This window comes from Pungitius pungitius, chromosome 11, assembly GCF_949316345.1.
Source record: "Pungitius pungitius chromosome 11, fPunPun2.1, whole genome shotgun sequence".
In the NCBI taxonomy this organism is placed as follows: Eukaryota; Metazoa; Chordata; class Actinopteri; order Perciformes; family Gasterosteidae; genus Pungitius; species Pungitius pungitius.
The window spans coordinates 11,091,748-11,119,236 of record NC_084910.1 but is presented as its reverse complement, the minus strand read 5'-3'; the positions used below and the strand labels follow the sequence as shown (position 1 = coordinate 11,119,236).

At 45.5% G+C, this 27,489-nt stretch overlaps 1 protein-coding gene across 9 annotated transcripts; it reads right to left on the bottom strand.

The window, feature by feature from the left end:
* Positions 1-385: 385 nt before the first annotated feature.
* On the bottom strand, positions 386-26,561 carry LOC119198074 (uncharacterized). Of its 9 annotated transcripts, none has more exons than XM_037454923.2 (33): positions 26,390-26,561; positions 19,175-20,841; positions 18,140-18,400; positions 17,940-18,044; positions 17,695-17,813; positions 17,361-17,579; positions 17,075-17,162; positions 16,550-16,702; positions 16,128-16,225; positions 15,611-15,783; positions 15,404-15,520; positions 14,515-14,745; positions 14,180-14,311; positions 13,134-14,036; positions 12,795-13,019; positions 12,481-12,705; positions 12,121-12,351; positions 11,775-12,008; positions 11,465-11,683; positions 11,147-11,338; positions 10,782-11,018; positions 10,476-10,646; positions 10,166-10,369; positions 9,810-9,998; positions 8,949-9,160; positions 8,419-8,463; positions 7,818-7,880; positions 6,495-6,674; positions 3,323-3,697; positions 2,758-2,880; positions 2,447-2,560; positions 2,296-2,376; positions 386-2,039 (listed from the first exon to the last, which is right to left on the bottom strand). In XM_037454923.2, the coding sequence occupies exons 2-33, from the start codon at positions 20,831-20,833 to the stop codon at positions 2,010-2,012; spliced, it is 7,608 nt and encodes a 2,535-aa protein (XP_037310820.2). In that variant the 5' UTR covers positions 20,834-20,841; positions 26,390-26,561; the 3' UTR covers positions 386-2,009. The 9 variants fall into 9 exon arrangements, with proteins under 9 accessions (XP_037310820.2, XP_062421472.1, XP_062421473.1 ...); XM_062565488.1 differs by lacking the exon at positions 26,390-26,561 and adding an exon at positions 25,525-25,759; XM_062565489.1 differs by lacking the exon at positions 26,390-26,561 and adding an exon at positions 25,525-25,759 and having other exon boundaries at positions 9,810-9,995.
* Between the last annotated feature and the right edge of the window lie 928 nt (positions 26,562-27,489).

Sequence of the window (27,489 nt, the reverse complement as noted above, 5' to 3'; positions counted from 1 at the left end):
CATTTTAGGGTTGTTTTTTCCAAAACACAAAGGTGACTAACTCTAAGCCAATGGAGGCCAGTGTGCTTTGTTGCTATCTTACAGGAATTATCAGTGATCTGGTCAGTCCATACTTTTAAAAGTTAACATTAAATATCAAATCATTTTAACATTTAAAATGTTATGTGCTGTAATGAAGAAGGATTTCTATTTGAAACCATCAATGTGTAAATACGAACACGTGCTACTGCCAAGAAACAGTGAATACTAAATCAGAAAATAAATCAATTTCAAAAGTTCCCTTAAAATGTAGAGTACTTGATGTCCAGGCAGATGTGACAGGATTATAGTACATCACATTCTTAACAGATGTGACATCTTTTCATAACAGTCAACATCAACTGTGGAGCAAGTGAATGGCATATTTATTTCTGATCAAAATTGTATCTTTCACACAGACTGCCAATAAAACGCAGAATAATGCATATTTTATTTTTTCTTAAAAAGACAGGGATAAGTCACAATGCAACAATATTTGTCTAAACTATTTTCTTTTGTGAAACTACATTATCTTCACAGCGAGGCTTCTGTCGTTTTCCACAATACCAATGGCTTCTTTATATGTAAAAAAAAAAAAGTAAGCTAACAAACATCTAAAAGGAATTCATATATGTTAAGCATGTTATTTTCTATTGGAAACCACAAGAAACAGCAAGTGAGAGCGATCTACTTGGACTATGTGTTAAAGGCTTTACAAACTTGGTTGGTAATGAATGCAATGCTTAACTTTGACATCTCTAGTGAAAGCTTGGAAACCAGCACGTGTTGAAACATCACAGTACATCAAATCACACAAGACACTTCCTACTTTACAAATAAATTACTGTATAGTAGAACATGTTTAAAAAAAAAAAGACAACTTGTGCTCCTATGAGAGAAAAGCCACATATACTGGGACAGCTGCCTTCCCCCCTCACAAGCGTGGTTACTGTGACAGACGAGCTTTGTATTGATTGACCTAACTTGGCAGAACTCAAATGTACATTTAATATAGTAGGGATGGATATACATATATGGCTATTCCTCATACAATCATAAGTAGGGTCTGTAGTCTTACAACAAATATCAAAACCTGAGTTAAACAGACCGAAGCTTGAAAAACTTCAAACATATTCAAAGTGATAATGAATTCTATGGTACTGAGGGAAGCACCTCATTGTAATGTGGAAATCGCTACACGTTTGATGAACTTGGACTACGAGAGGAAACATATCGGAATGATTCAGAATCTCAGGCTTTAAGTAGAGACCTCAAAATTCAGTAAACAGCACAGTGGAAAATTTAATGAGCAGATGGATGAATAACTTAAAAACCTCAAATTTGTACAAATACTATAAAAGCATTACTTCTATAAAATAGAGAAATATTTCAAAATAGATCAATTTTTAATTTAAACTTTACAATGTGTAGGCTGCTGGTTCTTGACATTTTTGTACCTGAGCAGGGAACTAACTTTTTAAAATTATAGTACAGAATGTCTCTGTCCACTTGTTCAAGCCATGTAGGTCATTCCATTAAGGAATGTCTTTCCTGAATTAAATAGACAAGTAAACAACCAAAATGATTCCCCTAAAAGTAGTCTTAACACTCCCTAGCAGCACCAAGGGAATACACGTTGATGATGGTGTCTAAACTACAATGAAAACAGTGCAGTTTTATAAAATAACAATGTAAAAACCACTAGGGAAATAAAAGCAAACATTACTGAACCAAGTGAAAATGCGGTTGTTCCACTAAGCTTTTAACACCTCGATGAGATAAGCATTCAATTCCAAACTCGAGCACTGTGAAGCCCTCCTCTACCTACAACTGAAAAAAAACTAAAAACAAAGAGGATCTACTAAGATGTATCCACTGAATTATCTAAAATATCAGGTGCAGATTATGGGATGTTTCTGTTCTGTGTGCGTAGACAAAGCTGGTCAATGTGTGGTGGAGAGTCAAAGGAACAAATGCGGGTGGCGATTCGGCTACAATGGCGACGCTCCGCCGTCTTTCTCCTGCAAGACAGATATTAAGTGCACTTATATTAGCCGTAATATGAATATCCTCAAGTCAAAACTGTCCTCGTCTTCATTAAATAATTCCTAACGGTACATTTCTTCCCAGTTTCCAGACTTAATGCTAAGCTAAGCACCAATATAAGTATTAAACTTCTCATCTAACTAACAAAGCTAATGCAGGTATTTCTTGAAATGCCAAACTAGTCCTCTAATATTCAGCTCATTGCCGTTTGATATTCGGAGAGTTTTGTACCATATCTTGGTCGACGTCAGAGTCGGCAGTTATGACGATCCTCTTCTCCACGCGGGTCTCTGAGGATCCGCTCTTCACTATCTGGTAGCGGGAAGAAAAATGTAAGTAAAAGAAAAAGAAAATGGCCACAAAGCAAGCTTCCACTGCTGACCTTTGAGATGTGAGTGGTGGTGACCGTGGTGCCGCTGCTGGCGTCTGAGGTAACAGTCTTGGAGCTGGACATAAGTGGGCCGTCCTTGTCCTCAGCTGTACCGTCAACTTCCACCTGAGGGAGGCCGGAGGAGAAGAAAAAAAACATGTAGACTGAGTAATCATCTTTTAGTTAACGTGACCTTGAGCTTCAGCCAGGGAAAGTGCCGTGCTGCTTTATCGCCTCTGAGGAGGCGCATGTCCCCCTGGTCCTCGTAGGTCGAGCTGCCCCGATATCTCTTGCCGAGACCGACCCCGGGCTGGAGCCCCTACCTTTGAGGACTCATAGATGATGGTCTTAGTCGGGACGATAGGGACGTCTGTGGTGGAGATGCCACTGGGTGAGGAGGTGGAGGCAGCTGCGATGGTGACTGTCTGGGTCTGCACCAGAGGGGGCTGTGGATGGGAGCATACCCCCCCGTGAGTGACTGTTCAGCCTCACGCTGCCCTCCGCACAGCAACCACTTCGTTTTACACCATGCACATTCTCACAAAGCCGCCGCTGAGTCCTCCCCCCATCCCCTCCCCCCACCGCAGGAGCCATTTCACCAAATTCGTTTTTTGGGAGAGGGGGAAATGATCATGTTATTTACCTTCCCACCACCAACCAATTGGAAACAAAACGAGGAGACGGAAAGCCGTGAGCGGGGTGCAAAGATGATGAAAGGAAAAGCTCACAGCAGTGGAAACATGCCGGAGTTGCAGCAACCCACCACCGCGGCCCAGGACCCCCGAGGCTACAGAGCGGCATGTTCGGATATGTCACAGGGCTGCAAAAGGAGCCTGGAAATCATTGGAGAGGCGTAATCGGCGTTGCCCTCTGGAGGGGGGGGGCTACCTGGAAGCTGCGAACCACCTCTGGAGCATCGCTCCTGAAACAGGAAGCTGGGGAGGGTCCAGCGAACTTCTCTGGCCACAGCGGCACTCCGGGACACGGCCCTTCTCCCTCCGGGGTCCCCTCTAAAGCCTGGGAGGAGGGGACGAAGGCCATCTCCGCCTCCGCGATGGGCGCCAAGGAGGTCTCAAAAGCTACGACCCCTCCCCGATCCCATGACTCTTCCCCAACATGAGCGGCCTGGGCCTGGACGCTATCACGCTCCCTCCTGGGGCTCACAGAGGGAGCCGGCGGGCCCGAAAAGCCCCGATTGCTGCCCGTCTCCTCGCAGGCCGTCTTTGTCTCTGAACCTTTGCCGGGGAGACTAATGCACCCGCTCTACAGAAGACACAACACAGCCACTATGGAATCATGGGTAAGTACTTTCTAAACACGTGGTGCGTGTGTGTATAGTTATATTATATTGCATGTTACATATGTTCAAATATGCAAGCATTTGTGCGATGTTGTATTTATTTTATGATGTAATACAGATCTGTAGGAAGATAATGACGACTTGTTTTGGGGGTTAGGGTAAATGAAAACTAGAAAGAAATAAGGTATTACTCCGTAGTGTCATAATAAATGGATTATTATTTCAGTCTGAACATTATTTCAATGGGGATTACAAAAAGGACATGCCACTCTTACTAATTTTGACAGACAGCCATCAAGAAAATCATATACTCGAATTCAAGGAACAAACAATCATATGAACTGTATGTGGAATGCCTTTTATTCTTTGGTCATAGTTGATTGTCAAGAGGTCATGCGACAGGGAATCTCCTGCAATTGCTACATACTGCCCCGTCGAATAAGGGGACGGACAAAGAGGTCAAAAACGATTACAACTAAGCTGCCTCGAGGTATCCCCTCACAGAAAGTAGTCTTCTGTGAGGATGTTGATACGAGTCTCAGTGACAGTAACACTGCCGTTTTCCAGCATTTACGTAATGTGGGATAAGAAAAACAGTAAATATTCTTAGACAACTGACAATATAAAATGTACAAAAAAATGTGTATAAAAGGAGGCTCAACGTGATACAGGCAGACATTAAAAGCCTCCAGATAAAAGTATGCTTTTAAGTCATTTTGATTCACTTAAAAGTCCCAAAAAAAAAAAAAGAATAATAATTCACAAATGCAAAGTAGTCGTGGCTTGATTGTCATTTCCGCTCGTGATCAACAGCTCTGTTTCCTGGTTGGAACAATCAGCTTGATTGTGTTGCAGAGGGGAACCGAGACCGCGGGGATAAAAGTCAAGTCCCATAGAGGGCAGCGTCTCGCGTGGAGCAGAGGATGAGAGATGAATAATGCTTCGGTGATGTCAAAGAGCAGGCGAAGGAAGGAGAGCAAGAGAAAGCTAGAGGGGTGATGGGCAGATGGACTAGGGGACGTCTCCGCAGGTCACGCTCACACCTGTGTGGGATTTCCGCGGGGTCGAGACGGCCCCTCAGCTGCGCTTGGAGTAGAAGTCGAGCAGGGGGCCGCGTGGGAGGCGGATGACAAACTGAGAGGAGGAGGAGGAGGAGGAGGAGGAGGAGGAGGAGGAGGAGGAGGGAAGACACATGAGAGGAAGAAGGAATTTTGAAATGACAGAAATGGAACCGAAACTTATAAAAGCCAGAGGTGCGCAAATAATAAATGTTCAATGAGTATGTTTTGGGATTTTGGGTAGTCCAGAGCATGGACATGTTACCGGCACATGCATTTAAAAAAATACTTTTCCGTTATTAGTGGAATTCTTTTTTTCTTTTTGGGGGAGAAGAAAGAAGTTCATCCAGACTGGTAGTATCTTATTAAAGAAAAGGATGCGTGTTATAGATTTTTTTGACTTCTCAGCATGCTCCATTTAGTCAGCACAACCAGAATGAGTTGAGAAACATCCACTCATCTGAAACAGCAGGTCAGAAAGAGGAAAGACCAACGCTGTCTACTTTTATCAGCGTAGACTTTATTCTTTGGTCAATTCACAGCTAAAAGGTTAACTAGAAAGACAAAGTGACTTGTAAAACTGGGCAGTTTGTCCGCTCCAGTTGGCAGACAACATTTGACCGGTGTCATATTGTTGTGCTGATTCACTACTGATCTCACTACGGACACCCAACTGTCACTTTTGCTTTGCTTTGATTTTAATGCAACATAAATGCATCCTGACAACATGATGCACTTGGAGGCATTTCTTTCTCAGAGTAGAAGCGCTTTGTGTCCAAACAGTTTTGCTGCAGTTGAGTTGACGTCTTGCCCAAAGGCACTTCAAATATAGATTACACTTGCTGCTGGAGAGCGGTCATGTACTCTTTGTAACTCTAACATAACAATGAATAAAAGTAATGACACATTAGTTGTATAATGGACTTCTGTGATCTTGAACTATAAATTTACAAAAGGGAGAAAAGAGAAAGCCGTGGCCTAAATAAAAAAAAGGGAGGTGAATTTAGTGTGAAAGAGAGGTTGTGCAAGGCAAAATGCAAAAGGTAAGGCCATTAATAAAAAGGAAAGGAAGAGAAAAGGGGGAGAAGGTAAATGCTGCTCAGTGTGAGAAGGTGCAGAAATTCATCTCGGGGCCATGCGGTAAAGTCGGGTCTGTCGGTCGTGCAACACAAACACGTCGGGAAGCCGATGCAGTTCAGGGGAATCGGAGTCAGGTCCCAAAGGTGCCTCACTATCAAAGTGAAAGAGCAAACACACAGACCCTATCCAACCGGTCACACTGCATTCTTCATACGCATGCAGGCATAGCACGTGCTCTCTCCCTAAATAGGGCCGTACATGCACACACAACCCATTCAACTCAACCCAACAGCGCAGGAGAACCAGGGATGACGACTGCATTCATCGGCCAGAAACACGCGTCAGCAAGAACTTCAGGTTCTGGCTGCACTAGTGTGAGCAGCGCCATGTTTTCCCAATCGAGCCCGATCTACCTCCGCTAATGCAGAGCTATGGAAAACAAGTGACTGTGCACGTGGAAATGCAGCTTCAACCAAGTCAATTCAGGAATTGTTCGTTGGTTGTGATGATTTCGAATTCAACACAATGAAAGCTTTTTGCTTCATTGGCTCCAATTCCTGAAGTGGGGGACTTTGGTTAAAAAGGGAATTGAAAAGGCGAGCGGGCTCTTTTGGAGACTTACCCCGTCTGCACTGGGCAGAGGCTGACCATTGATACCCAGGGTGCGAAACGGGGAGTGCGTAGAGAGGCGCTTGTCCCACTCGCTGGGCCTGGTCTCCGCGGCGGCTTCCATGAAGTTCCTCTTCAGCTCGCTGATGCTGGCGTGATGCCTGAGCAGGTCCTCCTGAGGCTTATCGAACTCCTATCGAGAGCAGCGTCCGCAGGGGAACGGGATGGGAGGGAAGGAGGAAGGGGATGTAGACGAGAGAATAAAGAAAAGTGAGATGACAGTGAGATTATGCAGTGGGATTTTTTGTATAATTTGTGTTGACTTATTGCTGATCAAATACACAAGCAGAAGCAAGGTTAATTGGTGATTCTAAAGGAATGTAAATTAAAACTAGTGATTGATCTAAATTATTACATTTTTGGATTATCAGCAACTCCTCCTGAAAATAAAACTAAAGCATGGCAGCTGATTCATGACTAGTTTATCAAGGGAAACTTCCACAGGAGTCATTGCCCTGATTTATCAATGTGGATTACCTTTGGTGAGTTTTTGGATAATTACACTACGCTGCATTAATGCTCTATTGGTAGAATTAGTGTTGCAATGAAAAGGCAGCAAATGGAAGAGCAGGAGCTGTGATAATAGCAGACACAAAACAAATCATCAAAGATGAAGCCTGTTCATTTAACACACATGAACAAAAGCAGCAGCAACACTCATTTGGCAACATTTAGCACCAAGTTGATCTTTACTTATAAAATATTGAATCCCATTTGACCAAATATACACAACAATCTGGCCGATGAACAGAAGTTGTCCGTTATTCACCTCTTATTGTGGTGATAAAGAACAACTTAATGATAACTGTTTTTGCCAAACGGCATTCCTTTGCCAAAGTTTAGTTTTTCTATAATCAAACATTAAATTATCAAAACTGCCAAGAAATCACAATGCATTTCTGGCTAGCTGGAAACAGGCAGGTAAAAGAACAAAAAGCAGCAACAGGAGAATACTGGTGATCTGGATATAATACACACACACACTATTTTGTATTTGATATAAACCCAGCAGCTCCATCTGTATTTATATTATATTATATATATATATGTTGTAAGACCCAACTACTTATTTATTGTAAATTCAGCAGGACTCTCCTGAAACAATTAGAGTTATGTTGCAACACACAAACACAAACAAACATTTATCATGTAATTTATGCTGATGCGAAAAAGGTGTGAATCATGCCACATGCAAGCGTGATATTAAACAGTAGCCGTTGCGCCAAAGGGTGAGAAAATAGAGATAGAGAATGACATCTCCGGATGGGATACAAACCTCCAACATTAAAAGGCTATGTCTGATATAAATTGAGTCACCCTCAGTTCTCTTAGCCCTTTTCTGTGAAAAATAAAAAGAACAAAAATGTGTGGATTTGTTTCGGTTCCCTTGTGTGACGAGCCACACGTTGGACATGCATACTACGTTATTCACAACAGTGTTAAAACAAAAGATGACAATGAGAGCCGAAATACAACAAACTAACAAAAGAAAAAGCCTGTGGCTGTAGAGAAGGAAAAAAAAAAAAAAGAACAGTAGTAACACAAGTGCACAAATCTACAATCATGCATGTGTGCATTCCGGAGTTTAGAACAATAGCAAGCAATGAAGAAATGAAAGCCGTAGACTTTGAAAAACCTTGTATGTGTAAAAACTACATTCATTTTGACCTGATAAACAGGTACTGCGTTTACCTTTTCCGTCTTTTCCTACTTTATTAAAAAATACCCCATGTGCCTGTTTTTTTCTCTTTTTCATTAGAAACACGAGACGAGGAGAGCGTGAGATTAGTCTTGAGGATGGGAAGCTGGATACTGTCAAAATGGAGGTGAAGAGATGGACACGGGGAAAAAAACGGATACCAGGCTCAGAATCTGACCTTTCGCACTTGCACCACCTCCGTGCTCGTCCCCTCAGACGTGTGCTACCCCGTGGGGAGGAGAGGGACACATGTTAGCATCCGCTGCGCGCCGGCTCTAGCACTCACGCCTCAGCTACAGTGGACACGAGGCGACGTGCAGCAGCCCGGCGTCTAACACACCAACCTCAATGTCCCCACTGGGATTGCGCATATCAGTGGAGAGTCCATTTCTCTCTGGACCCTCCAAACTGCTGGCTACAGCAGCACGAGAGACACAGTTCACACTCGGAACGAGTCTTTTGGACTGTGAGCCAATTAGACCCAAAGAGTCTTTTGTCGTTATAGACTCAACCTACATACCCAGGCAATAGCTATGACTACAAATGCTAAATCATTTGTTGATCTTTTAAAAAGAGACACCAGCTTTTCTGGAAGGCGTATGTGATTAACACACACACACACACACACACACATGCATGATGCTGCACCTTTCCTACACATAAACATTTAGTTTGCATTACATCGCAACCATTCAAAACTTCAAATACCTTGACCTCAGCCACAGCCTCGGTCTTTGAGGGCTCCACAGCTTCGACGGTGACCTCCAGCTTTCGTTCCTCTTTGCGGCTGGTCTTGATGGGGGTGGAGGTCTGGTGCTGATCGAGGGGGGCCATAGGGATCCCTGCCTCAGCCAGAGCGGCCTGGGAGAAGACCGGAGCACTGACCGGACGGGCGCCCCTCTGCGTGCTCACCACTGGACCTAATGCAGACAAAATGGACACGTTAATGCTTTAGCGGAATGTGTTACAGGGTGAGTCGATCACACCCGCATCGGACTAGATCAAATCCCCTGAGTGGGTAACATGCACAGTGCAACAGCCATAAACAACACACAATAGCACAGCCAGGTAAGCAGCCACATCATATGGTCAGTATGAGATCAGATACGTGCACACACTGCGAGGGAATACTGTACCTTCATAAGCTTTGTTTCTTCTTTTTTTATTTTTTTATTTAAGAAAAGCACACGTCAAAGCGAGGCGGGCAAGAGGCGAATATCCAAAAAGTCAGATTAGGGCAAAAGCATGGATTAGTTCTTGTTGCAATCCACCGACGGATGCGGTCAGATGAAGTTAGAACTCAAATCTCAATGTGGTCGTAGCGCTGATTGCGCAGATTAAGAAAGCGTTATTTCTTCATTGTGCAAAACACAGCACGATGGGAGGTCCTTGAGCGACGGGGCGGGTGCGTTGCCATCTGTGGACGCGGTCTCTCATGAGGAAGAGTCAGCGGATCCTGTTGACGGGCGGCAAATGTTGCGAAGCTCTCCGTGTGGTGAAGAAAGCGCGGCGTGTGTGTGCGAGCTGCTCGAGCTGCAAATCAACAAAACCCAAACAGCTGGGCAATACCTGACTCTTTAGGGGCAACATCTAGTAGGACAAACCAATCGTCATCGACATGCGTTTGTGCGAGCGGACGTCTTTCCTCCAGGATGCGTTTCTCAAACTGTGCACTCCTCTCGGGGTGAGCCATCTTTGATGCGGCCCAAGCGGTTGGAACTCTCCCCTCCACTAGGAACTGGGTGCGCTCAGGGACTACTGGCAGAAATACACAGTGTTATTAAGCAAATGGAGTAGAAAATACAGGGACATTTATGTTGAAACTGCCCGCCGAAATGTGTAAAAATAGGTGACTGCTCATTCTTGACACACAACGGTTACAAATATTGGAAAATTTGTGCTTTTTAAAACCAACTTATTTTTACCTGATTTCTTAGTGGCCACATCCAGGAGAATAAACCAATCATCTTCCAACTCTCTCACTGCTGCCCGCCGTCTCTGCTGCACCGCCTTCTCCTGCCGCCACATCTCCACTGGGGGGACTCCCTGCTGAGCTCTCTGCTTATTGGCTGCAAACTCTTCAGCTGCTCTTACTTCCCGGTGTGTACGGACACGTTCGTCCACAGCCGCTAACAAAGAGCGCACACACACACACACACACCTCCAATTCAACACTGACCAGGAAGATGTATGTAAAGATAACGTTCACACGCGGACGTATGAGCGGCTGAATACCTGGTACTTTTGCCGCAACGTCTAGCAGCACAAACCAGTCATCTTTCACCAGTCTTGGATGTGACGGTTTAATCTCCAACAGCTGCACAGGGTGTGTCACTTCTCCCAGGATGAATTTAGGTTTCGGTTCAGCGGCTGCCACCACATCCACAAAATGCCCAACCGCAGCGACTAACAGAGAAATAAGGGTGAATACATCCGTTTCTAAAGCTACTGATTGAAAGCATCAGGTGTGTGTGTGTGTGCAGTCCAGCTCATGAGTCACCACTCAACTGAGCTCTTTAGCACTCTCTCAAGGGCAGGTACCTGGCGGTATGACAACAGGTCTTTGGCGGAGGGTGTCGAACAGAACAAACCAATCATCTCCTCCTCCCCCTCTCTCAGACAGTGATGCCACTTGGCTAGAACCAATTCCAGACGGACGTGTCTCATCATGCCTGCTGTCACCACCAATTATCATCTTCTGCCATGTTACGGACTCTGTGGAGGTCACCTCAACCTCAAAGCTCTTCCTCATATCCGGAATAATCTCAACGGAGGCCACTGGAACAAAATGAGACGGTCAAAGACGCCGAGCGAAAATAGTGTATCCACCAAACAAAGCAAGTTAGAAGTTTAGATTTAATGTCTCTGAATATACGATCTGGTGTTTTGCATTATATTCGAGGTACCTGATGGTATCACCACAGCCTTCTCACGAATGGTGTCAAACAGCACAAACCAGTCATCGTCTCGCTCTGGCCGAGAAGGCTCCAGTCTAATCTGCTCAGGCCCAACACGCTGCAACTTCTGCTCTATGGTGATCGCTTCCATTCGCTCAGGTTGAACGGTTGGATAAATTTGGCTCGGTGCTGCCACCCAAACTGAAAGCAAACATCATCATGGTTTATACAGCTACCTGGTTTGTGTGATATTGAGTGAATTTGTAAGATAGTTTTCTTTGGTGTACTAATGTGTGTGAATGAAAGGAACTCGTAGGCTGTGGGTACCTGGAGGTACACAGACAGTTTCTCTGGGAACAACATCCAGTAGAAGAAACCATTCATCATCTCTCTCCCCAAGTGGCTGCGATATTTTCTGCAGTCCTCCATCTTCTTTCTTAACCACAAGCTCATCAACTATGACCTCCTTCCTGGACTCAACTGTCACTGTTTCTGCCGCAGTAGATATGCTTTCTTCGGGACGAACGTGAACATACTCTGCCATAACTGATGACAAACACAATGAAGGAGCATTAAGACACCTAAAATACGCCGGCGTGTCTTTGTGGTGGGCCGGGGGGGGCCAAGGCGGCAATACCTGGTGGCACATATGTTGGTTCTCTGGCGGGAGGATCCAGCAGCACGAACCAGTCGTCGTCTCGGTCTCTCACACCCACCGGCAGGGCTGCAGCCTGCCCCTCACTCAGCACTCCTTCCATTTCTGCGTCTGCTGCCTCAATGCCCACCGTGTCCTCTCCCTCCTGGTCGACTGTTAGTGTGACTACAGGGACACGTTCTTCTGGGGACACGTCAACGCGTTCAGCGGCCGCAACTGCGACGACAACAGATACAACAAATTCAACGCCAGAAGGAGGAGGGGCGGGGACTCAGGATGATTGCTTCGATGAAAGTTGTGAAGCAGCACTGGGAGTTTTAAGCAGTACCTGGTGGTACATATGGTGTTTCTCTGGGAACAGCATCCAGCCACACGAACCAGTCGTCATCCCTGTCGAGCACTGGCTGCCACAACTCTTGTGGATGTCTCGGCTGCGCTGCCATCATCTTATTCTCCTCAGACACCACTTCTTCGATGTCCTGCCCGGTTGCAGTTGTAGCGACAGCGACAGAACTTTCCGCACCCACCTGGTCACTTCGCTTCGAGGCAACGGATAGGACTAAAATCCAGAGAACGTCTTTTAACACAAGCAGCGATACACACTTCCTGTATATTGGCGAGCAAGTGCAAAATAAAGCACAAGAGAGGCAAAGTTGTGAAAAGCAGCCGTGGGGGATTTTCACGCTACCTGGTGGTTCATACGATGATTCTCTGGGGAGAACATCCAGCAACACAAACCAGTCGTCGTCCCTATCGGGCGGCGGACGGTTTGGTATCTCCTGCAGATATCTGGAGGCTTTTTCGATCATCTTTCCCTCTCCAGCAACTACACCTCTAGCATCCTCGTCGGTGGCCGTTGCAGCCACAGACTCAGCGTTCTCTGCCCCCATCAGGTCTCTCCCCTTCAACGTAACTAATACGGGTAAAGCCAGGAGACAGTCAACACTGACAGTAATACACACTTCCTGTACATCAACAAGCGAGACAGAGTTTGAGCGGTACCTGGTGGTACATATGAGGTTTCTCTGGCAACAACATCCAGCCACACAAACCAGTCATCGTCTCTTTCCATGATGGCGTGTGGTGGAGGGATCTCTGGTACACGCCACACTCCTCCTCTCGATGTGGTCTCTTCTACCTTAGTCTCCGTTTTCTCCTTAAATGTTGAAATCTCAAACTTGGAGGTGAAATTCTCTCTTCCACCGACCTGAGCGCGAACAGTAGTAACTAAATGGTGACAGTAAAAGACACAGAATCTTTGAACGCCCAGGCGCAAACGTGCAGAAAGCTGAGAGCAGACGAAGCATTGACTGATGCGGTTTGGACTGTCACACACTGTACCTGGTGGTTTGAAAACAGCTTTGTATGGAGGGCGGTCAAAAAGAATGAACCAGATGTCGCTATCTGCCGCCGGAGATGGCTCCTCGGCCTGAAGCCTCTCGGCCACCTCTCCCTCAGTTATCGCCTCCAGTGTTTCCGTCTTAATCCACGTCGCCTCCTTTCCTACCAACTCCTCTAGAGTAACACCACGCTGGGCCTGCACATCTTCAGTTTCTTGCTGCGTCTGCGCTCCTTCATCTACTATAGTAAATCTCTTCTCCGTCCTGCCTTCCACCATCTGGTACGCTACTACAGAAGATGTACTGGCGACATCAGAGTATCCAGACGTCAACTTCTCCTCTGCCTGCTCCAGCCATTCCTTTTTTACCTGGTGTAGCTTCCCTCTCAAGCTGTCATCAGACAGACTCTCGCTGGTTACTTCTATTTCGATCTTCTGCTTTATCTCGGCCCCTTCTTCTTCTTCTTCTTCTTCTGGTAACAAGTCTTTTAAAAACACCTCTTTAATCTGATCTTCCAATTCATCGACTTCTTCCTCTTTTGACTCTGTTACCCAAAATGAGTTCTTTGAAACTGTTTCTGTTATACCCTTAACTTGTATTTGTTTCTCCTGCTCAAAATCATCCTCTTCTAGAATTAACATAGATTTAACAACCTCTTCCTTACCCAATTCCTCTTCTAATGCTCCCTGAAGTCGCTCTGCCATCTCGTCCAGGTCATTGAGCCTACCCTCTAAATCCCTAACTTCTCTCAGCCTTCTTTCCAAATCATCGATCTCCCTGAACTTTTCTACCAAGATCAGAGATTCCTGCAGCGTCTCAAAGGACTCCTCGCTGGTTCGATTGGTTTGTTTCTGCATGACCTGCTTATCCTCCAGCCGGAGCTGGAGCTGAGTGAGGCGGGACACTGGGAGGAGTAAAGGGAGGAAAAGACGGAACAATGACCATTAAAAGGAACTAAAATGGGAGTCTTATTGCAAAATGTTAAAAGGTTTTGTATCATCTCGATTCAAATTCTAATTGTCATATGTATGACGTGTAGAAGCTCACATGGTCTGTCGACAGGCTCACACGAGGATGGGCTGAAGATTTGGTCAAAGTAAAGGAACCAATCATCTTGCTGTTTCAGAGCTGGTTGCAATAGCCGGTCCATGGAGCTACTTTTTGCCAAGCTGAGCTTAGCTGACAACATCAGAGAAACAGTAGTGAACAATCATTTACCGGACGGGCAGACAGAATAGCACCACATGATGAACAGTCACAAAGTGTTGATGAATGTTCTTTGACATCGAAGCTTAAGTGAAAGATTCAGGAGTCCTGGTTTGTGATTTCCTGACAGCAAACTGCCAAATAACCATTAACCAGCATGAACAATGTGCAAATACCTGGCTGTTTCACTAAATCAAGAGGTGGAACAAAAGGAAGAGGAGGATGGCGATGGAGCAGCGCAGACCACTCGTCCCCCCTCCTCTTCTGCCACGGCTGACTGACTGTTTGGGTTATGGTGTGCGAGCCACTCTGCCAAGCCTCATTGTCCCGCCCGGATGCTTTGAGCGTGTGAACAGACTGCCCTTCCTCCCAGGACCGACTGAGAGTCTGCTCCCTCTGACCTCTGGCTGTGAAGAGATGACGAGGTGATGGCCGTTATGTAACGGTTGTGCTGGAGCGATGACAGCGACTGTGAATGCTTCAAGCATGTTTCTGACCAAGCCAGATGCCGAGCATTTGTTCCAGACCATTGTGAGTCGAGTAAGCGGAGGTTAGAACAAAGCTGAACAAATGGTGCCTCTCAGGAGCAGATGAAAAGAGAAAAACTGGGGTTTAAAGTGACCCCCTCATCCTGTTTTAATGCAGCCACTCATTGAGCATTGAGGAGTGAGTCGGTCAGTTAAGATGTTGAACATGAAAAGGTACAAGCAAGCAAGCAAAAGCCACGGTTACACACACACACACATCCAGCTGCAAGTTCTGAAAAATGCAGAACAGCAGCCTCAAGACTGGAGATGCTCGTGTGTACTTCCTCGTGCGAAGAAACTCTTTCAGACGGACCGTGGTCACCTCGGTGACGCATGACGGGTGACGTTACCCACATGTCAGAGTACGGCAGGTGACTGGCAATGTTTTCAAGACGATTACAGGCAAGAGATAAGAGCGAATCAGCCAGAATGGACGAGCATGTTAGACGATGCGATGATGGCGGCGGTTGGCGAGGACTGAATAAAAGCCGCAAATATGTCAAAAAGCGCTGTTGTGGCTCCACACAGTTCCGGGTACCTGGAAATTGAGGAGAAGGCTGGGGTTTGTCAGATGACAGCATCATCGACCAATCATCAACCTCGGACCTGGTTGATGCAGACAGTTGTCGCAGGAGCTGGAGAGTCTCATCTCCAGCTGCAGGAGCGAGACAGGTCATCGAGTAACTTATCAAAATCTGCGCCTTCGTATCATGATCTCAGCTTGCGCTCACACACTCGCACGTACCTCCTTCTAGGTTGCGGGACAGCCTCTTGCTCGCGGAGCGTGTGAAGCGAGGCGCCGGGCGGTCGATCAAGGAGCTGGCTTGGCGGGTCTGGGCCTGCGTACGACCGCTGTACCGGAACTTAGAGCCCAGGACGAGGAAGCGGCGCGACGAGGGGGGCTCCACCGTTGGAACTCTGAGGGACAAAAACAATCCTTATGATCTCTTCCAGGCCCCCATTAAATACATTCGGGATAAAAAATATATACCCTTTTGAAATGAAAAAGATTTTGCAATCCTTAAAAATTGTCATGTTGTGCAACCAGGGTCGCAACAACTTCAACCGCCATGTTTCTAAACAGAAAAAAACGTGGCGGTTTAAGTCTAAGGTCAGGAGCAAAGGTATCCAGCTTCCTGTGGTTGAACCGGCAGGGAGCCAGCAGAGGGCTTAAGCGGCAGAGACCAGTTAGCCAATTATCTAGGGGACAGCCAGTGTCTTAAAATGACCTCTGTTGCTGGGCGGGAAGAACGACTTCTCACCTGAAGAAGGTATGGTGCTCAACGCAAACTTTCCACAGCTTCTTTGAGGCTTTGTAGTTCGGCAGCTTAAAGCCAATTGTGCTTTCATACTGCTCCTGCTGTAGGTGAAAAAACAAATACATTCAAAATCAATGATGATGACCGTGGGTCGACCGTATCCTGCCATGCAGTATATGACACACATCCTAAAGCTGTGTTGAATGAACTTGTTTTATGATAAAGTATAGACAATTTGGCAGCCTTATTTATGGTAAGTAAATTCAGAATACTGAAGCGATATCAATTCATGGGTAAAGCCATCTGTTAATCTTAACACTTTTAACACCAAAGTACCAGATAAGTGGAGGAGGATGTAGGGGAAAATATTGGTGGTTTCTATGAGGTAGAAAATAAGCAAAACAATCTGATAATTTAAGAGTTACCTCGGATGGCCTGATTTTGATGAAGAAGCTGCTTCGTTTGTAAGAGATCTTCAGCACTTTTGGCCAAGGGAAACGGTTGATCCTCAGCTTGTCCTTGTAAACCATCAGACCACCAGAGCAAACCCCCAGTGTAATGTCGATACCATCGAGATCCTGTAGGAGCAGACACAGGATGAGATGGTTAGGAGACTGTAACGCTGCATGCCTTTGCCTCTTCACATCGTACTTCCAATGAGCGGCCACTGGGAGGCAGACATTCTCACACTACAGACGACATTGAGGTCGTGGAGTTTATAATGACATTAATCTCTTAATTTTTTCTAAAAAGGGGCTGCCATTAATTTTGTAATTAAAATTGGGATGCAACTGTAAATGAATGCTGTTGCAAAAATAATTACACAAAGCAAATCAGTAAAACCTTGAACTTTAGCCACGATGAATAATTCCCATAAAAACCCTGCATTATCAAATTGTCCATACAATACTTATCTAAAAAGGTACCGCAATTCAAACCAAAAAAGCTACCTTGGCTTGGTGCAGGTCGACTCCATACATGGAAAGTTTCTTGGCATTTTCTAGAAACAACAAGTCTGCCTGGGCTGGATTCATTGACCTAAAAAAGCACAGATGATGAAGGTCTTTATAGAAATACGTTTTATTATCAGGGTTATGTTGACCTGTCAACTCATTTAATTATACAATTCCTTCACAGTTTGTGCCAGCGGAATTGTGGTTTCACAAACTTATAGAAAACTTAAGTATAAAGAAATACTATTGTAGCTACAATAAAGCCCATCCCCATTTCCATTACCTGTATGTGCGGTGCAGCTCCATCACCTTTTCCTCCAGCTCTTTGTTCTGTCCCGGGGCCAGGCTCAGATCCTTAACATAATCCACCCCGTGGAGCTCCGGGTCATACTCTCCAAGCTCCGACTGGGCTGTGTAGGAGCCCAGCAGGGACAGTGTGACAAATGAACAGGGAAGAACACCATGGATGATGTCCTTCCTCAGCTGGAGGCACAGGAAGTACCTAAAAGAAGAAGAAACCAAATGTTACAAATGGGCCGTCCAGCACCTCCAGAGCACCCCTATTAGCACATTATATCTCACAGAATAAGCAGATTTCTTCAACACGAGACATTCACCTGGTGAGGTCTTCTGTGAGCTGCGCTGGATCAGGAGGGTAGAACTTCACGCCGAACGCAAACTCATACAAACCACCGGAAACCTGTTTCCTGATCTCTTTGGTGGATTCCAACCATGTCTGCGGGAATTTGGAAGAAATGAAATGAAACGCTGCCTCCAGCCAAGTGTCACGTAAAATACCAAACTTTCCTCTTGTGGAGTGACTAAAACTACGGGAGAAAAAGAAAAATAGAACGCAGCCTACTTTGCTTTCTGGAGTTTCCATGGTAACGAGGCCAAAGTAATCTCTCTCCAGCAGGTTGACATGGTCGCACACCTTTGTGAGGAGCTCCTGGACTTTAGCATGTTTCTGCATGAGATGGAGACAGGACAGGGATGTTCTTCAGTCTTCCTGAACATAACATGAACACAAGACAACATGCGGTGATGTGTGAGGTCGCTTACGTCGAGCTCACACTCAAACTGAGTGTCGTCCAGCAGGGTGACTTTGCATTGCATTGTTTTCGAACGTTTGGAGGCTTTGGCCTCTTCTGTCTTCTTCTCCGTTTTTGTTTCTTTTGCTGGCTTTTCCTCCTCCTTCACCTCCTCTTCTCCTTTGCCTCCTTGCTCCGGTTCTGCCACTTCTTCCTCTTTTTTCTCTGCCTCCTTCGTCTCTTCTTCAGGCTCCTTTTCTATCGCAGCTTCTTCCTTTTTTTCCTCTGGAGCCTGTGGAGAAAAGTCAAGATGATACAGTTGCTAAATTTGTGCAAGGACTCCATGTTTTATTTTAATTCATTATTATGATGATAGGGCTATTATTAAATATGACTGGAGACATTAGTAGAGAGCTAATATGCTGTAGCTGCTGCTGCTTCTTCTTTATTTCAGACCAGCATGTTTCAGGCCAAGCTTTCAGCTCAAATCAGCATCGTCACTTTCGTTGAGCAAGCTGTCAACGTCATAAACTATTCATTAGAAAGAACCGAACACATGTTCTTCCGCTACTATCCAGTCTGCTGCATGAATTTGTATATGTGAGAGCTGCGTCTTTTGTTGAATCTTACACAATATCACTTAAAGGATTTTTTTATTTGTGATTTTCTGTCTTGCAGAGCATGAAGGGACGAGATCAACCAGCAGCTAGAGACTGGTGGAGATTGCCGCGTGCAAAGAGGCTGCCTACATGCAGCTTGGAAGATTGCTTTTAACATGCTTCATCTCCTTTGTTTAATCAGCACAAAAACCAGAGAGTAAAAAGCGAGTGAAGGTGCGTGACTATTTTTGGGCCTGGGCCTCCTGTAATCTTGTTATCTCAGCGCCGACCAGCGGAAAATGTCCTCATTTCATTAAAGGACATCGGTAGACGGAATTTGTTCCCTTCACACTTAGCCAGACAAGCTGTTTGTCCAGCGTTTCCACGCTGTCTGCCGAGCTAGAAGAGGAAACAACCTCTGCATCCAAGCTGTGATAAGAAAGCAAAATGAGAGGTGTAGCACCCACCGGTGTCTCCGTGCTGCTGATGGAGTGCTGGTCAGGAGCCTGCTCGGCCTCCGCCTCGGTTTTAAGCTCAGGCTCTGGAGCTGCAATGGGTGCTTTCACCTGCTCCTCCTTTGGCCCCTTCGCCTCCTTCTTTCCTTTGTTCTTTGCCTTCTCTTTCTTCTTCCCTTTTTCCGCTTCCTTCAGTGGCTTCTCTTCTTTCTTCCCTTTTTCCGCTTCCTTCAGTGGCTTCTCTTCTTTCTTCCCTTTTTCCGCTTCCTTCAGTGGCTTCTCTTCTTTCTTCCCTTTTTCCGCTTCCTTCAGTGGCTTCTCTTCTTTCTTCCCTTTTTCCGCTTCCTTCAGTGGCTTCTCTTCTTTCTTCCCTTTTTCCGCTTCCTTCAGTGGCTTCTCTTCTTTCTTCCCTTTTTCCGCTTCCTTCAGTGGCTTCTCTTCTTTCTTCCCTTTTTCCGCTTCAATCAGTGGCTTCTCTTCTTTCTTCCCTTTTTCCGCTTCCTTCAGTGGCTTCTCTTCTTTCTTCCCTTTTTCCGCTTCAATCAGTGGCTTCTCTTCTTTCTTCCCTTTTTCCTCTTCCTTCTGTGGCTTCACTTCTATCTTTTCCTCCGCATTCTCTTTTTTCTGTGCTTCTTCTTTCACCTGGTCCTCCCCTTTCTTTTTCAACTCCTCTTTCTTTTTTGCCTTCTCGTCTTTAGCCTTCTCCTCCTCCTTCTTTTTGTTCTTTTCTTCTTCTTTCTTCTTAGCTTTTTCAGCCTCTCTGGCCTTTTCTTCCTCCTTCTTCTTGGCCTTTTCTTCTTCTCTCTTCTTCACCCTCTCTTCTTCCTCTGCTTTCTTCTTTGCCTTCTCCTCTTCCTTCTTTTTTACCTTGTCCTCCTTTTCTTTTTTCTTTGTAACCCTCTTATCAACTTTTTCCTCCTCTTTCTTCTCAGATACAGCCCCCTTCTCTTTAACTTCAGCAGTCTCCTCTTGTTTGTCCTTTACCTCCACCTTTTCCTCCTTCTTTTCTACAGCCTCTTTTTTCTCCTCCTGTTTCTCCTCCTGTTTCTCCTCTTTTTTCTCCTCTTTCTCCTGTTTCTCCTCCTTCTCCTCCTGTTTCTCCTCCTTTTTCTCCTCGTCGCTTTTCACTTTCTCCACACCCTTTTTCTCTGCTTTCTTCTTGGCTTCTTTCTTTTTCTTTTTACTGCCCCTCTTCTCAACCTTCTCTTCTTGTTTCTCTTTCTCCTCTTTTTTCTCTTCCTCCTTTTTCACCTCAGATGATTCCTCCTCTGCTTTGGCCTCCTTCTCTTCGCGCTTCACACTTTCCTTCTTCCCATCCTCATCCGGGGTGTCAGCTTTTACCTCTGTGTCTGCCTTTTCCTCACTGGCTTTCTCTGCCTCGAACCCCTCTCCCTCGGAGCACTGCGAACGGCGTTTAAGGAAGGAGGAGAAGAGGCGAGACAGGCCTTTGCCAGCAGAGGTGCGGGTACGAGGCTTTAGCTGCTCCTCCTGAGGGGAGGTAGGCACGTCGGCGGGCCCAGGCTCAGACGACTGCTCCTCGGCCTTCTTGCTCGACGCCTCTCCTTCCGGTTCGGCCGCTGCCGCCTCCTGATTGTTCTCGGGTTCGGCGCCACTGGCCTTCTGTTTACCCTCGGTCTCGGCCTCGCTCACTGCACTCGCCTCTGTTGTCATGGTAGCCACTGGGAAGGAGGACACAAGAGAGTCAGAGATGGAGAAAAGTCACATGGCCGTCCAGTATGTGACATGTGAGTGCACTGCGTGACTATACTTGGAACACAACAAACCAGTTTAGGAGCAGTGGACTGTCTGTTAGCCGTTTACTGGGAACCATTACACTTCACCTTGATGTGAAGGGCCAGTGAATAAATAATAAGAAAAGTCAGCTGTTGTTTATCAGTACACCACTAATGTTCACGACTATGACACAGAAAAGCAATACTGTTTTTTTCTTCTAAGTATATAATTGTGAAAAATATTTGTATATTGTGGTCAGAGAAATTGTGATTTTCCCCGTCGAACACTTTATAAGGTCACACAATAAACGATTCATGAAATATATGCTGATGGAGTAAAAGAAAAATAAATGATGTTATGCAAATAAGTCAGTCAGTGCACGCTCATCACTCTCACTTACAGCTGATGCTCCAATCATGAGTAAATGTACAATAAGTCCTGCCACATATTATTGTAAGTTGCCTACTCAAAGTGGCATAAATGAGAATTATTCTATAAAACACAAAGCCAACTGCCGCCCACGGATTACACTCTAACTCAGACACACATACATCACCGCACAATAGCCCTCCTTGTTGAAGAGTGTGTGTGTGTGTGAGGACGAGCTCACAACGCTTCCTATCACAGACTCATTAAATCTCGCGGACACAAAGGAGGCATTCTGCTCCCGAGCGGCATATTAGCACCGCCGGGTTCGTCCTCGGCCAGCGGGCCTGGCTCTCCGTCTCACACGCCCATCGTGCACAGGTCGTCTGAGGCACTGGGCACAGGCGTTATGACCACTTGTATGATACAATGTCAAATGGTCAATAAATGAGTTTAGATGGATATTCCTTGGCGAATTTAGTCAATGTGGGTAATACATGCAAACTAATTACCTGGACTGCTTTATCAGTATTGGACTCTGCAGAGGTAATGCAACACTGCTCCAACTAACCCTTAAAGTATATCACATCGCAACCGATGGTGGTCTTAAATGAGACCAACTCACCCCCTTTCTTTACTTGGCATTGTCTAATTGATGACTAATGCGGCTGTGTTTGCGTCTTCCATATGTAGCTCAACTCAAGTCCCACTGTGCCTTGTAGAGAGTGGGGGGAGGGGACGCTAGACAGGCAGACGGACGGGCCAATCTTCCAGATGTACAGGGCCGTTCCAAAGGGTGCAGCCCGGCCCTCCATACCATCCACTTCCCATCGGCACTCCAGGACAGCAGGAGGGGAGGAGGGGGTACGCACACAGACAAAATCCTCTTTCGCCCTCCCTTTGTTTGTGTCCAGTGACCAATAACTGTGCTGCACATTAGAACTAATCCTGCCTACCCTTCCCCCCACAAGACCCCCCATAGGCCTGTTCCCTAGGTCACACACACACACACACCGGTATGCATCGACGCTCCCGGGCTCCTCTGGGTCTTTTAATGCTCTGTCATCTCAATTGTGATTGTCAGAACACTGACATGCCTCTAATGGACCAGCTGAGCTTGTGTCTGCTGCCTCCTCTATTTTGTGTTGCCTATCTAACATCTCTGCTATCAGCCAGCTGAGCGGGACATTTGGGGATAGCAGCCGCCACATCATTTCTCTTTAAATAAGCATCAATCTCTCATAACGTGATGCACATTTGTTTTTTGCTGTGGAGGTACTCCGATGAAATATAGCTGCACTGTAATAAAAAATCAAAAGAAAAAACCTGCCCTCGATCCTATATAATTAGTGTCCCTAATGAGCTAAATTATAGATGAAGTAGGCCACCCTCTGGCAAGAGTGAGCTCCCGAAGAGCTGCTGGCTAACACCAGCGATGGAGTAGAATCAGGGTTTAATTTAGAGCTTCTTTGAATTGCAATTGAATTTAATGTTCCTAGAGGAAGATAATTTGAAATTTAATGTGACTGTATATTTTAAGTAAAGATCACGTTTGGCTTGATTTTAGGAGATCCAATTACTTTGCATTTTGTGACATCAATTAGTTGGAATGCTTAAAAAAAGCCCAAGCTCCATTAATGATGATAATTAAACGTATGCAAAAAGGATAGGCAAGTGACATGCTATTAATGCCAAAAACTGCACAAATGCACAAATTAATCAAGTTAAAAAAATAAATGAACTCAGAAATTTGTCTGGCTACCAAAACCTTTGTTTGTGATGAAATGAAACGAGAGGGCTGAATAGAGGAGCGCTTGCCGAGTAGGAGGGTGTATAGAAGTTTATAAATAGCTACATGTGCTCAGGATGCAGGGAGTCATTAGCCTTTATAGACAAGCTCACATCTATTTATGCTCACAGTGTGCTGCACACGACACGCAGTTGCATGTGCAAACAAGCGCAGGCGCAAATGCAAACGCGATTATGTCTTGGAGACAGCAGAGAAAAGACATTTTTCTTTTGAGTGAATTTTTCGCTGCTCACTGAGAGAAAAGTAACATGAGCTCGACAACAACGTCACCCTGTAGCACCTCTAGGACAAAAAGAAAGCATGCTTCCTGGGTACTGAGAGTAGGCTTAAGGAATTAGAAGGAGTTTACAGGTACTCATCCCCACAAGTGACCACGCAAGATTATCTCCATCCATCTACCTGCCTGCCTGCAGTATCGGTCTCACTCAGTATCAATCTGTCTGTCTCTCCGATACGTCTCTCTGAGTGTGCGTGCATCTGTGTGTTCAGGGGCGGTGAGAGAGAGACAGAGAGAGAGAGAGAGAAAAGCAGAAGCCTGGCAGAAGCACAGTAGCGATCAGCTGTGCTGATTCATGGTTTTATGAGGAGCCCCGCCTACCTGGCTGAAAATCAACAGAATAGAACCGAAAGCCCAGATATCAGTCCCCGGGCCACATGGTGACTCCTATTAACCTCTAGGTAAACACAGGCACACATGCCAAAATACACACCAACACGTGCCCGGGCAAACTGTGTGTATGTTCAGTTCATGGACACAAGTCTGCCCAGCAACATCGGGAAAACGGGCAGGCACTGAATATTTTAATCATTTATTACAGTGTATGCATGTGCTTCATATTTAACAATGCAAAGGTGTAAAATAGCACTGCTTACAGAAAGTTTTTCTTCTTACATTCTGCGACATTCTTGTCATTTTGCATTAAAATAAAGAGATATTTGGCTACAAAAAGGTTTACTTTAGTCACTTCCTGTCCCAAACCTGGCTTAACTGATCGATACACGCAGATGGTGTGTGAGGCTGACGCTGTAACTTGAACCGACATGGGAAAAGAATGAAGGAGCTTGATTGATTTACTGTGGGTAACCTGAAAGCCATTCTGAATCCATCTCCAACATCATTAGCTCAACCAAAACCCATAAAAAGAATAGTACATACGTACATTTGCGCACATTATGAAAGAGGGGTTGTTTGGATAATGGACGGATTAACCCTAGCAAGCTCTTCAAGGGCCGTGGTGACCTCACACAGCAGGACCAGAAACATCCGTCAGCTGCTGTGTATTCACAACACTGGCAAATCAGCTTTACACGAGACCCCGAGCATCCGGGTCTTATCTCTGTCATTTTTTAAACTTCTGTTGTGATGGCATGTCCTGATGCATCAATGTGTCCATCTCGCCCTCAGCCTCCCCACTTCATATCTGCAGCGCTTCATAAGAGATTATCTGACTATAGACCGATCCATCAGTATCATCGATGGAGAGGAGGCTTATTGCATGAGTTTCTCTATGTGGGTCGCAAAGACGCAGACACACATTCACATATTGGGATATTTTTAACCCGTGCGCTCCTCTCAGGGTAAAAGCCAGTCCAGTCAAGCAGAAAATAAAGTGATGTCTATAATAATACACATAATCAGTCTCCTATCTTTGCCACACCCTAAAACACAACATTATTGCAGACACATACAAAATAGCTGTAAGGCACCTTACAGAGAAGAATTAGAGAGCAAAAAAACCCTGTTATAAAGAGCAACAAAAAATGCCTAAAATAAGAATTAGTAATATGACATCAAGTCACATTTAGGCATTTCAAAATAGGAATTTAGAATGTGTTTTACCATATACATGACATTTTATAATTAAAATAATCATTATAATGCTATATCATCATCATCATCATCATCACCTCTATATTGTAGTTGTAGCCAGAAATGAAGAAAATAAAATGTACACGCCCCCCCCCCCCCCCCACACACACACATATTAATAATTAAGCACCAGTTATTTTATTATATAGTTATTATTAAACCGCGTCTTCATTAAAAGACCCTTTAAAAAGCTTTTCCGAAAAAGAGTTTTCCGAAATTCTAAAAAGTGTGCGCCCTCTTATAATTCATTTCTACAAACACAACTCGCAGCATCTAGTGCGAAGTACTTGTGATTAATGGGGACGTTATAAAACTTAATTGTGCATTGTACCGGCGCTCTCTTTTTAATGTGCTTCAATAAACCATCGTGTAAATATCGCAAGGCACCACAACCGAATGAGACTTCGATTAACAACTGTTTTCTTTTTCAAATATCCCGTAACAGTTGCTGGCTGCATCGGGCCAACGTGCCAGGGCATTTAAACAATCTGTGTATGAAAATGGCGCCGAATGTGCAACAACACAAATAAACACCAACTCGTCTCCAACGCCCGAGAAGTAAACACCTTAAACGCGACTTACCTACTCTAGGATCAGCATCAATGGGGAAGCAAACGGCACAAAACCCGACTAAATCTTTTTTTCCAGCAGGTTCAGAGGAGGAGAAACAATGTTGCGGAGCGACGCACGCTTTGTTGTGCTGAAGGTGTCCGATGCTCGTAAAGGGGCGGAGTCTGCCGGCGAGGGGCGGAGTCTGCCAGTATGGACTGGAGCTGACCGAGGTGATGGGCACAACTTTCATACACTGCTCATCAGTTCCGCACTTAATGTACGCCTTTGTTTGAACGCGTGGACATGCTGCGGCAGCCTCAAAGCGTTCAGATCGGTAGAAAAAATGGCAGTGAATTTTCAATGTAAAAAAAGTTTTGGCCGTACATTCACAGCTCATCACTATCTTGCCCCAGCACCGTATGCCTCGTTAAAAAGTCCCTATTAGGCATGGAGGGAGGCGGGCCAAAGAGTGCAATCATTAACATAGTACAATGTCCAGGAGCGGGAGGGAGGCATCGAGGCTTCAGCCGTCCTCCCCAGAGTCCGTGAGATATTAAACTGGGCGGTTACAGTTTAGTAGAAACTGAAAATATATCTAACAGTTCAACAATCTTATCTAGAAATTCAAAAACAAACCAGCACGTACACACACGTACACACTAGCTGTCTTCATGGACCCCGACAAGGTCCCCACCCATCTGCCTGACCCCATTAGGGCCGTACGGCTCATATGCAAAAAGGGAGGGGTGTGGGGGGATAAAGGGGTTCATTATTCTCAGAGCTAAACGGGTAAGGCAGCATCACCTTTGTCTCTCAGAGGCATGTCTATGTGGCATGCACAGCAGTGTCAATACATTTTCCGGGCAATTCATTTGAGGAGAAAAAAAAGCCTTACCAGCAAACAGCTGATCCCGTAAACATGAAATCCAAGAGAGGTATTACGACGAAAGGGAAAAGCCAAACAAAAGAAACAGAAATCGCTCCTATGCACAGTAACAGTCGTGTTTTTCTTCCCCCTCCTACCTCAGACTTTGATCACTGAACACAGCGATGACACATTAGCAGCACCCAAACTGGTGGTGCTACACATTAACTGCAGCGAAACGCATCGACAGGAAGAATCCAATGAATCCCAGAAAGGGAGTACTTTTGGATACAGTAATTTGGGCTTTTTGCCTGTGCTTTGGATTGAGATGAAACAATCTAGTCAGACAGATAGGAAGAGCAGGGGGGTGGGGGGGTGGAGGGGGGTACGGGTGGGGCAAAGAAACAAAAAAAAGTGTGCGTGAACTACTCGCGTTGCCCTCAGTTGCTTAGGAACCCCTGCCCTGCGCCTCGTGCAAGGAGCAGGTGTCGAGCTGGACCCAGGAGAGGGAGGAGAGACACGACCGAGAGGGGAAGGAGAAGAGGAGCCGCACTTACAGACCCACAATCCCCTGAGACAGTGACAGACTACAACCGCAGACTCAGAGACGACCCACTCACACAGGGGACACACCCAACAAACACTGACACACACTTTTCCCAGTCACTCCCTTGTCTGTTCAAAGGCACGGGCCCACACGCACACGGAGCAGGGCATTACTCCAGCTGAGTGCATTGGGGTTATGTTTGTTTGGAACATCTTTATCCCTCTCTGGCTCCATCCCTCACTGGTTATATAATGTTCCATACCCCCGCTACTGAAACATCTCTCTTTGACTCTCAATGCTGCATCGGAGTATGCACACAAGCACACACACACAGAAGGACCAAGCTGCCTTTCCTCCCGTATCGCGTGTAAAACAACTTGCTCAGCTTTGATTATTATTTAAATATGGATTTTGAGTGTGTGTGATGGAGGCATGGTTGCATTTTTTTTTTTATTTTAGCCAGTAGCGGAGCTCTCAAGAGCACTAACGGGATTGATGGTAACAGTGCATCAATATTCATAGAGCACCATTATGTTATGAAGAATTCATGAACCAGGAATGTTCCATGTTTCTGGTGCTTTCT

Excerpts from the sequence above, each read along its gene's own strand:
- LOC119198074 (XM_062565488.1), bottom strand. The coding sequence starts at position 25,744 with ATGAAAGTTGTGCCCATCACCTCGGTCAGCTCCAGTCCATACTGGCAG. Across the intron at positions 18,401-19,174 it reads TCAGCAGCACGGAGACACCG|GCTCCAGAGGAAAAAAAGGA; the intron begins GTGGGTGCTACA and ends TTTTCTCCACAG. Across the intron at positions 13,020-13,133 it reads AGCTGTTTTCAAACCACCAG|TTACTACTGTTCGCGCTCAG; the intron begins GTACAGTGTGTG and ends GTCACCATTTAG.